We start from the raw sequence: 12,488 nt of genomic DNA on the forward strand, positions 1-12,488 counted from the left end.
AGAGATGGTGGAACAGAAAACTAGAGGGAGAGCCTAAGTTCCTAAGAATTTTATAGAAGTGTCACCATGAATGGCTGTGAGATTTTTATGTGAGAGACTGTATTTTTAAAGCATGGTTGGTTTGCACTTTTAGTTTTGAGAAGCTGAACTTAACCCTGACTGGTACAAGGTTTTTTTTTCTTATTTCCTTTTCTTATTGATTTTTAAATGCTTTTTCTATTTTAAGATTATTTACACTTTATCTGGTGCACATGTCACAAATTTTTCCAATTCTTCATCTGGTCTTAATTTTATTATGGAATTAGGACTTGCAGAAATATTATTATTCTTAAGTTTACTTGATATTTAAATTCCATTATATATTCAGAAAAATCAGATAACAGTATTAGCCTAGAAATATAAATTCCAGAGAATTATTTTGTCTCAACCATCATAAGACAGTACTGAGGCATAATTTTACTTCCTCTAGGCATGTGATTAAATAGTTATATTGCAGGCTAAAGTTATTTAGATAATGAGAAATTGTATATACTTTTGAGGTCTTAGTCAAAATTTATTCTTTGCTATTCTAGAGCATAGAGCAGAGATTTTCCAGTTTTAACCTGTGGAGCTCTGGGTTCAAAGCATCGTCTCAGAGGTCTCCACTGGGGCTTAGGTGGAGCTGAGGGGGCCAGTTCTGCCTGGCACCCCCAGTCAAGGATTTTAAAGGCAGTCGCTCTGTGTTATTTACTGAAGTTTCATAAAAGAGGCCCTGCAATATGATTTCCTCCCACACAGACAAGAAACAAGAGAGTAACAATTTCCTACCAGATCATAAGCAGCTAGCATCTTTTTCTGCATATCTGGGATTGCCCCCAGAGGCTCCAGATAAGGAAAGCTGTCTTTCATCACAAGAGAGACGGAGGGAGTATTATCACTGGTGATGAGCCGAGAAGACAGGGTCAACAGGCACTGCTTCAGACTCGCAATTGGCGGAAGTCCACACAATTCCTTAACAGACACTATGGCATTCTGTGTGGCAGAAAACAGAGAATTACACTTCTGACCATAGGACACCACCCTGAGCACTTCCAGTACACGAAAGTACATTCATTAGAAGCATACCCTTAAATACACATGTAATTTGAAGCAAACTGGATTATAACCAACCCCAAATACTATAATATACATGGAGATAACACGCAGAGCTAATTCACAACTTCATTTCATCTTTCCCAGCTTTTAACAACTGCTACAAATATGCCACAAAGCAAAGGAGGTTATGACCTAAAGTTACACAGTACTTTTCAAAGCAGGGCTTTGGAAGATTCTGGAATATCTGAAATATTCTGGACAATGCATACAAGTTAACATTGACTGATCATGAATATATTATTAAATCTGTATCATGATGATCATAAAAGCACATCACTGATTGTACACTGGAGTGCATCTCCTTTGAGATTTTTCCCACAAGGTAGCAGGCTGCTATTGCTCATCACCCTCTTTTCACATAACCGTCAATGGTACCCCTCTGTCACTCCATCAGAAATGCACCTGATAGACGTGCATAAAACACATTCTATGAAAAGCTACACTTGTCCATGTGACAGGCATTTAAAAGAATATTTGAAATAGCAATTATGCCTATTAACAATGAACAATACCTAACCTAGCATGCCTCATGAATTTAGTGACAATGATGGCATTCATTTTTATACTAATTAGGCTCTAAATAATCCTTTATGTTGAAATGAGATGTTATGCTAACAGAAAAAACTTTATCCATAGCCAAATCTCCTTAATATGTATTTTAAATATATAATACATGCAAAGGATATATTTCAAGAACTATATGGAACTGTATAAAATCTACTTCGAATATATAAAGTTAAGTGTAGAAATGACTTATAACTAATCTAACACAGGGGTTTGTAATGGTTGCAGAATTATGTCAGAAAAAGCCAGATAGAGAATGTTAATATTTGGAACTTATTTTTATAATAATGGTTAAGGCAACCCACTGCCAATCATACGTTTACAATCTAAGTATTTGTATGTAACGTAGTATTTTCCATTATGGCAATTTTAAATTGATCTTAAGCCCGTTCCAGAATTTCTCTGTGAAATAATGTAAAAGTAAAGTTTCACCAAGTCATGGTGTGCTGTTCCACATTAGGTGACTGAGAATCTTGAGTGATTATTGGGTTTTGGTGGTGGCTAATTCTGTATTTAAAGCTCAACATTCCCATTTATTAAATGAAATATTGGGGAAATTGCTTAACCTCTTCAAGCTTGTTTTCTATTTTGAATGTAGGGATTTTGGGTGGTTACTATAAAAATGTTAACTAAAGGATCAAATAAAGCGCATTGAAAAACATTCCTCTCCTTTTTCATTCTCATACATAGATTGCTGCCACTTCTGCCAAACAAGACCTCCTTGCGCCTTGTAGGAACTTACTAAGCATTTGTTGTTTGATTGTTTCTCAGTAACATGAGCCTAGATTACGTATGCTAAACAGCATTAAAGAAAAAGTTTTCAGCCTTCTCTGATTATAAGTATTAATGAAGGCAAGAAAACTGAATTGAATTCCTACATGCTAAGACTGGGTCATTTACATTCACTCTCATTTAATTCTCATAATAATCCTATGATGTAATTATTACTATTTTTCTTATCTTATAAGGAGAAAACTCAAAAATCACACAGTGATAGAGTTTAATTCAGAATCCATGTCCTTTCAATTGAAGCACAACACTGAGATGACTAAATAGTTTTCAACAAGTTCAAGTGCTGAATTTTGTTTATTAGTTCTTTGCTTGTTTCATGGAAGATAATTTATTATTATTATACACTCAAACAACTAAAAAATAATCTAACAGGCATCACATGTTTTATATGACTTTAAATACCCTTCTATGTTCTTATCTGTAAATATTTTTATATATACTTACAATTAGCATGCATGTGTCTGTATATATAAAATTTTGTATATTACATGCACATATACTATTTTATATTCTTTTTTTCATTGTTTCAAATACATATTCCCATCTATCAACTTACTGTGTACTAAGGACATTTAGTGGATATATAAAACATTTTGCTACATTGCTCTATTAGTTGGTTTAGTTCAAACCAGATTTAACAAAGCATTCACAATTAGAAACATAAAATATATCTGTTTTACAGAGTTACAAATGTAGGGAAAAAACTTAAGGTTATAGGGTGGAGTAAGGGGGGAGAGCTAAATTGGAAGATTGGAATTGACTACATATTACTATATATAAAATAGATAACTAATAAGGACCTACTGAATAGCACAGGGAACTCTACTCATTACACTTTGATGGCCTATATACGAAAAGGATCTAAAAAGGAATAGATTATACATATATTTATATGTATATATAAATTCACTTTGCTATACATCTGAATCTAAAACAACATTGTAAATTAACTATACTCCAAGAAAAGTTTTTTTTATGTTTTATCACAGGCAATACTGAAGCTAATTCAGCAGTACATGGGTTTATACATCCTCTGCGATAATTTTTTGAGGAATCAGATCATGAGCAAAAACACAACGTTCGACGTTCACTGGTGAGAGAAAGATCAGAAGAAGGAGGGGAGGGAAGAACAGGATGGGCCGCTTCCTACCTGCATATTTTCTCTCATATCTACGGCTTCTCGTAAGGGATGAGCTGCTATCTTAAAGATGTCATCTATGGTTTTAAGACCAACATTCCTGAGCATGGTACACTCCCGAACCTTCTTCCCCATCCTGACTGAAAGGCTGCGCTTCTGTGGCTTTCCTCCTCCACTTCTATTAGTTATTGCTATGTGGACAAAAAGAGTTACATGCTCCATGATGTCACCCACAAAGGAACGGAGGGGAACATGCCGATATCCAGGCTGCAGGCATTCAAACGGTATTGTATATTGCCCTATAAACTCATCCCCAATGTAGTCATCATCCAGAACCACAAAACGGATCATGGCCAGTTCAGGCAGGTTCACTTGAAACTCAAATGTCTCATCAAAAATAGGATTATCACTGTTTTGTTGAACAGTTTTAGTTCTTTGTTCTGAACAGTCCGCTGGAATTCCATGTATCTCTATACACACATAGGGATCTATGACATCCCCTTTGGCACAAGCTCCCTTGGGCTTTGGGAAGTTCTGACCACTGATAATCTTAATATGAAGCACTAGAGGAGACACCCCAGGTACAATGCCCTTTGTGTTTGCACTGAAGTAAGAAACTTCATCTCGCATGATAGACGGCCTTAGAACATAGCCACAGCCTCCATTCTGAAGAAACCAGCCTGTGTGGAGGTCCATCATTGGACCTGGAGTCTGAAAATTCATTGCCACAATCTGACAGCCACAATTCCAAAAGTCCTGTGGATTCAAGTTACTGGAATCAATTCTCATGGCGCTGGGATAGATTCGTGATAAGAACTTCTTATTATAATTTACAAAATCCTCTGGGTATTCATTTGCAATTCGGCTGGCCTCTGTTTCACTAAATGAACAAATTTCCCAATAGTTTTGGCTTTTCATAGATAATTCAAAATCCCTATACTGAACAGATTTACAGATAGATACCAAGTCAGAGAGCTCCCTACACAGCAAGATCTGTTTCTGCTCACCATTGTAGTCTACTGACATCCTTCGAGACATTTCGGCTTCTTCATCTTCATCTGTAACTTCTCCTTCTAAAACATCTGTATCAGAAGGCAATTTCTTTCCTTTCACAATGATCATTCTTTTTAATTTTTCTGGTGATGGGAGGTAGGATTCTGACAGCAAAGGTGCTTCAGTATAGAGTTTACTGCCAAAGACCTTTTTCATCTGTTGGACCATTACCTTCTGCTGTGGTAGGGAGCAGTGATTCCCCAAGCAAAGAATGAGTGGGTATTCAGAAGCCACGAAGGCAAATTTATTTATCACCTCTATGACACTTCGAAAGGAAAGGTGTGTTGTCGTGTTGTTTCGGTTACAAAGGATTGGTTCGTTGTCTGAGCCATCATTTACATCAAGCTCAATGCTGCGACAGCCCATTTTCAAAGCTCTAACATACCCGTTAATATCAGCTGGCCCCCTGTACTGGTCTTCAATGAGATAGGTATTGTGAGAGGCATTGATGTAATAGTGAGATAAAGGCTGGGTCATGTCTTGGGCAACCTTATTCTGTTCAGGATCAAAAATGTTACATTCTGGTGACAACAAATACTGGGTAAAGCCGTCAATTGCAAGAAACCCTTTCTGACGTCCTTCTTCGGAAAGCTCGTATCTTCGAATAATGTCTAAGCACATGTCCTCAGTGATATGGGTGACTCCTTGCTCAGCTTCCAAAAAAAGCATGAGATCATTGGCATCCAAATATTCTTTGTTTTTTGATATCTGCACAAGTAAGAAATACACTTCCGGCCTGGTGCAAAGTTCACAAAAAGCTTCACAAAACTCCTCTTCTGTCACTCGAGTTGTCAGTTTTTCTTTGCTCTTCTGGATTTCTTTAAACTTTAGCCTAATCTTGGACTCCTTCAGGGTAGGGTTGAGTTGTTTTATTAACTCTACAGAGGTGTCTTCCAACATAATCCCATTCCCATCAACATCTGCTGCTTCAAACACTGTCTTCAACCACATGAACCTTGGTGTGTTCTGGTTGCCCTCCATAAAATCGAGGGGTTGCTTACTTCGAGAAACCAGATACCGCAACCCTGACACCCAGATGTTTGCTACGTCCGCTGAATTGGCCACCAAGTCCAGAGACTCGTAGTTTTCCCCGTGGAGTATGGAAAAGGCACAATCCTCACAAATCTGGTCAGCAAGGCCATTGTTTCTAAATGTTTCCGTGTTCTTCCCCAGTCGGATCTCTTTTATGGCAGCAATATCAAGCTTAGCTTTCTCGAGGTCTTTCTTGGAAGGTTCCCAGCGAAGAGCCTGCAGGTCTGTGTCCAGAGTGAAGAACCGGTTGTAAATGCGAGAATTCGGCCGAACTTTCTTCAGCTCACAGCCCGCCTGCATGAAGCTGATGCAGTCGCTCGCGCTGCTGATTTTCTTCTCCGACGGCATGCTGCTGAAAGACACGGTTTTCTTCCTTCCACCACATTTCTGGTTTGCAGGATCCTGTAAAACAATTTGAAAATAATGAATCAATTTACTTTACAAAATAAACAACTTCGGTAACACTCTATGAACTTCTCAGATTCCATTCAGATATTTTGATTATTTGGACAAAAGCTAGCCTAAACTTTACTTTTGTATTGTTTCAGAAAGAAGAAATTGTCCCCAAAACTGAGATTATTAGGTTCAGGAAAAACCAATTTTTTCAATGTGTGTTCTCTGAAATGAAATTAACTACAAATCACTCTTATTTGTTTGTTAAAGCAGATTTCCTAAGATCCTCTACCCTTTGGTACTTAAATAACCTTGCTCAGTCCCTATAGATAAATGAAACAAATAAAGCTGAATTTCTTTAAAAAGTTGTCTTCATTTACAGTTTGTTACAGTTTAATTTTTATACTTAAAATTAGCTCAAATAAAAAATTTTTTACCTTACCATACATTACATCAAAAAGTCCTTACAATATAGCTTAACAAAAAAAAAAAAAAAAATCACCTTTTTTCCTTAAACTGTTTTGAAGAATAAAGGCATCTTGAAAGTCAGATTCAGAACTAACAGTAAACAATAACTCTCACTTGAGCAAACTTTCAATTTAAATGAATATTCAGTTCAGTTCAGTTCAGTCGCTCAGTCATGTCCAACTCTCCGCGACCCCATGACCACAGCACACCAGGCCTCCCTGTCCATCACCAACTCCCAGAGTCCATCCACATCCATCGAGTCGACGATGCCATCCAACCATCTCATCCTCTGTCATCCCCTTCTCCTCCTGCCCTCAACCCCTCCCAGCATCAGGGTCTTTTCAAATAAGTCAGCTCTTCGCATCAGGTGGCCAAAGTAATGGAGTTTCAGCTTCAACATCAATCCTTCCAATGAACACCCAGGACTGATCTCCTTTAGGATGGACTGGTTGGATCTCCGAGTAAATGATTTAAATGAACATTATGACAGAGTTGCCATGTGATTTGGCAATCCCACTCCTGGGTGTATATCCAAAGAAAACTATAATTCAAAATGATACATGTACCCCAATGGTCAGAGTAACACTATTTACAACAGCCAAGATCGAGTAGCAACCCACATGTCCATAGACAGGAATGGATAAAGAAGAGTTGGTACATATAAATATATACACTGGAATACTACTCAGTATTAATAAAATAATGCCATTTGTAGCAACATGGGTAGACCTAGAGGTTATCATACTAAGTGAAGTTACGTCAGAAAGAAAAGACAAATACCATATGATATCACTTATATGTGAAATCTAAAATATGATGCAAATGAAGTGTGAAGCGAAAGTGGCTCAGTTGTGTCTATGACTCTTTGTGACCCCATGGACTATACAGTCCATGGAATTCTCCAGGCCAGAATACTGGAGTGGGTTGCCATCCCTTCTCCAGGGGATCTTCCCAACCCAGGGATCGAACCCAGGACTCCTGCATTTCAGGCGGATACTTTACCAGTTGAGCCACAAGGGAAGCCCAAAACAAATGAACTTATTTACAAAACAGAAACAGACTCACAGACATAGAAAATGAACTTACGGTTACCAAAGGGTTAAGGGGGTGGGGAAGGGACAAATCAGGATTTGGGGATTAGAAATACAGACTACTGTATATAAAACAGATAAACAAGAAGATCCTACTGTATAGCATAGGGAACTATATTCAAACTCCCATAATAAATCACTATGAAAAGGAACATATATTATGTGTGTCTCTGTGTGTGTGCGTGTGTGTGTGTGTGTGTATATATATATATATATATATATATATATATATATATACACATATCATTTGTTGTACACCAGAAACTAAGACATTATAAATCAACTATACTTCAAAAAGAAAATAAAAATAAATGAACATTACGAGATTCAGACCTACATTTCAGTATAAGGCTATTAACAGACACTGCTTAGAACCAAACAGAAATATTAATGACTTCACTAATTTTTGAGGTTCTTCTGTTCAGACCCAAAGACTCAAATTAATAATGCTCCCAATCACATTATCAACTCAGATAATTCTCCCAGGGAAAAATTTCCCAAAAGGACCTTAGTGCATGTTGATAATAGCCAATTTTATAAAGCATATCAAAGAGGCAGTGATGTATAGACAGCCAAAGGCATGGTCCTCAGGGCAAAAATGACTAGTCTCCAGTTAGTTTTATTCCATTCACTAGTGACCTTGGGTAAGTGACTTAGCCTCTCTGAATCTTAATTTCTGCTTTTAAGTAGGAACTAATAAACATTAAGTATGATAGAGCATTATTATAAGACTCAAAAGAGAAGATGTTCATGAATATTTTTTGTAAGGTTAACTTTTTGAAGGGAGAGGAACACTTCCTCACATATCTGGTCTCTGTAGGACTGTCAGTAGGCACCGACCAGGATATTGGTAGTTATCCGGAAGTTGATTCACTCCTGACCTATGAGCATTTAAAACAAATCTTCAAAGATAAAATGAAAATGTTTAAAAACAGCCATATGATATTACTATTTTAAACACTGAAAAGTGTAGCCAAAGTAGTCTAGGCTGTTTCCTTCACTGGCATTCTTTTAAACATGATAGACTCTCTCCTCTAGGATCTCTTTTAACTGCAGTTTTGCCTGTAAGAGTCTCCCTATCTTGTGATTCAGAAAAAGTCAGGATGGTTTATTATAAAATGGACTAAAACTTTGCCTGGAAAAAAGGAAATAGAATTTGCTTTAGTTATGGGATGTTGGGAGGATGATTCATTAACTCAAATATATATCTGATCTTTAAGTGACAAAGATATAAATTAGTCAATTTAGGTTAGAGGATATTGTCTCTTGGTGCTCTGGCATTTAAAAACTTACTCCTATTTTTCTATAGAGTTGTTATTTTTTATTACCCGACAGTGGTCAATTTCCTCATTTTTATGTTAAAAAACAACCATAAATTTTCAGCTGCTTATACACAGATGCACTATTAAAACACATTTGAACACATTTAAATTTGTCACAGCCCACATGCTCAGAAAATCAGATGTCTGTATTTTCCCTCACTTTCAAGGCAGGAGCCTAGTGGTACTGCTGAGATGGGATTAATCTACCAAGTAAAATACTGAGAGAAGCTGTGAATTGTGATGGTAAATTAAACTGTGACTCAGTTTTCAAAACTACTATTTCACTAGACTTTCAAGTAATGAGAGATTTCACATTAAAAATTATTTTTGTATAAGCATATCATGTTCCAAATAAGATGATTGTCAACAGAGTTATAAAACCTATAACAGTTTCTAACAAAGCCTAAATGGGAAATCAGTGTTCCTCTGAATGTACATCTATAGTTCCTGTACCCTATATGTGGTATTATACCATCCTTCCCAACAGTCTAAGCACCACTCTTGACTTCAGCCACTATTTGTTTATGAGAACAAAACTACCTGCTATCAGAAAAGCTTTCTCTTACAAGGTTCTCTTCTTTATGGTGATATCTTCTTATATCAAAATTTTCTCTCCTAGAAAGGTAAGTCTTCAAGAAATAAATGTTTTATATCTACCCTACAAAAGAATCCATCTGCCTCATAATGCTTATTTCTTGCCTTGACCTGTAACTTTTGCATAATTATAAAACTTAACCTAAAATGGCTTATAACTTAGAACTAATGGAAAAGATACGATCTTAGGTTGTCATCTTACAGAGAACGAAATGCAAAGTTATTACAAGCCTCCAAATGAGCAAATAATACATTTATATATATAACATATATTACACAAAAGAATAAATTATTTATAACTCTTTAAATGTGTTTTATTATACTGAAATGGGGGGGAAAATGTTTAAATAAATCTAATTAATAAACCTGTTTCCATAAGTTCCCATTGGCATTTGCTCTCTGAATCCAATAAGGCCAGATATGCTGCAAGTTCCTTAATAAAACTCAGCAAACAAAATCATTTTTCATTAGAACACACTGATAAGCCCCATAGAGAACTTTGCTTATTTAACCTAAGCACAGTTTTGGGTCTCAATAATGAATTATTTCAATATAATAATTTTTTAAAAGTATACTAAAGCAGTACAAAAAATGTGAATGCACACAATGCCATAGAACTGTACATTTTAAAATGGTAAACTTTATGTTATGTTTATTTTATCACAAGAAAAGAGCATATTGAAGCACTGTACAAAAATTTAAGAGTAAAGGAAAATACCCATATTTTCCTACCTCTGACCTGACAAGTATATTTAAGCAACTAATTGTAATGCAATATATTCTTTCCATTTTTTTCTTTTTTTGGTAAGCTGTTATTAAGAGAATGATGATTCTTCGTTAAAATAAAACAACTTTACAAAAACTTTAAGAATAGCAATCAAAACACCAGTTGTCAAACTGTGATTAGAATCTTGTTTCATAATACAGAAATTCAGCTACATAAAGGCAGATACACTAAAGTGACATTCACTTTTCGTTTTTAGTAAAAGAGGGGGGAAACATTTATTTCTGAGTAGTTCTCCTAAGAAAGTCTCCAAATAAAAATTTAATAGACTATAACTAAAAAACAAAGAAAAATATAGGCACATAAATCTTATTTTCACCATAGGAAGCCTATCTTGTTCTTACAGATAACCTATGAACTATAATCCCATACTAATGATATTCATCCCAGTTTTATGAACTTCCAAGGAAAATTCAGAAAAGGTTTAGTTGATACATGAAACCTTCAAGGGATTATAGACAATATAATCTAGGACCCAAATGAGCCCCAACAAGGACGCTGGTCCCATTCTTCATTCATTCAGTCATTCAACAAACAGTCCTTCATGCTATAGACTAGCACATTTGAGAGTTTTTTGGAGCAACTGATAAAGTCCCATTTTTATCTTACATATATCACTTTAGATGTGCACTCAAAGGATTTGATACAGATGAAACTGAAGATGGGGCAGAAGGTGAGTACTACAGCATTAAAGGAAAGAGATGTGATGTCCTGAAGTAGATCACTAACAAAAGGAATGGAGGGAAGTGAGAAGTATTGAGAAACAGGAGGTAAAATCAGAAGTTCTTGACTCAATCTAGGATGACTCCTAGGTTTCTGGTTTGAATGAAAGGTGAGTGGAAATACTCCTAATAGATAGGAAATACAAGGAGAGGTAAAGTTGAAGAGGAAGTACGTTTACTTGGTGTTATGGTGGACTTCAGATGACCACAGGCCCCCTAGGTCAAGAGGCTGGGCAGAGGAGAAGATCTAAGGCAAATAAAAAGCAAACAACAAAAGGCTAAGAGGTAAAAGAACCGGGAGCATGATTCTCACAGAAAAGCAAGTAACAGATTTGAAGGAGCAGGTCTGGAAAATAAGATGTTAAAATGGCTTACTGGATTCAGTCATTAAGATATTTACTGGTAACGTTAATAAGAGAATGTTTCATGTTGTCTTCAAAATGGTGAGGATGGTGACGGGGTGACAACCAGACTATAACCTGAAAACAGTTGGAAGCAAAGAGTTCCAGGAAAGAAGAACAGACACAAAGTTCCATCGGTGGGAAAGAGGGTCAGGATAACCATCATATAATCAGTGAGGGGTAGTGTGGCCACAGATGAGAGTGAAAAAGCAGGCAGAGAGTGAGAGTAATAAGTCAAGAGAAGGCCACCCTCAAACTGCTGGTTTTATTGAATTATATTGGTGACAATTTTAGATACGGATTCCAAGTGTAGTGTGTGCATTAGATGTATATGTACTGTATGTAATGTGTACTTGTATCTAGAGTGCCCTGTCCAACGGGCCTATGCCCAAATCCACAACCATGCCTAGCAGTTAGGTAGTCTAGAAAAAAGCCCAGCCCCCTACACAAGGCCTGACTCTTCACACAGAACTCAAGGAGAGGCAAAGGTGGTGTCTGTTGCCTTCAAGTTTCAAATAAAGGAAGATTGCAACTGTAGAATCACGTCATTCTTTTCACATTAACATTTCCAAAGCTATTTTCTCACAGTAAACTCAAACTACTTAATGCAAAGTCACAAACAGGTGGCATCATTTCCTTATGGTGAGCACCCTGTGACCCACCTAATGTCACTGTGTCACAGTGAGGGCGGAGGTCCTGAGACTCACTGCTGAGAAGTGGGTGAAGTCTGACCCAAGCTCTGTGAACCACGGCTCAGCCTGGTGGGTCTCACTAAGCCTAGTTGGTAAAAGCTGAATTTTATTACCCGTTAAGAAAGTGTTCCTTCTCTACACCATCTTATAATTCAAGAGAATTAACTAAAGGCAATGCGAAGTTATGCATGCACATATCTATCACCAAATGAAGTTTCATGTCTGTATTTAACATTACATTTCATTTATAAAAGGTGATCCCTTTAACAAAATGCACTAAAGTCATCCCCTTTAAGAAAACTACTCCA

At 36.6% G+C, this 12,488-nt stretch overlaps 1 protein-coding gene across 2 annotated transcripts in view; it reads right to left on the reverse strand.

Annotated features, from left to right (window-relative positions):
• The window catches only part of PLCL1 (phospholipase C like 1 (inactive)), a 351,938-nt gene that overhangs the window by 70,232 nt on the left and 269,218 nt on the right, over positions 1–12,488 (reverse strand). For both annotated transcript variants that reach the window (XM_043445004.1, XM_043445005.1), the window contains 2 exons: positions 3,641–6,115; positions 808–1,011 (listed from right to left, as the gene is read on the reverse strand). In XM_043445004.1, the coding sequence (XP_043300939.1) occupies positions 808–1,011; positions 3,641–6,115 (2,679 nt within the window). The remainder of the gene's footprint in view (positions 1–807; positions 1,012–3,640; positions 6,116–12,488) is intronic.

Source organism: Cervus canadensis, chromosome 24 (genome assembly GCF_019320065.1).
Source record: "Cervus canadensis isolate Bull #8, Minnesota chromosome 24, ASM1932006v1, whole genome shotgun sequence".
Classification (NCBI taxonomy): domain Eukaryota; kingdom Metazoa; phylum Chordata; class Mammalia; order Artiodactyla; family Cervidae; genus Cervus; species Cervus canadensis.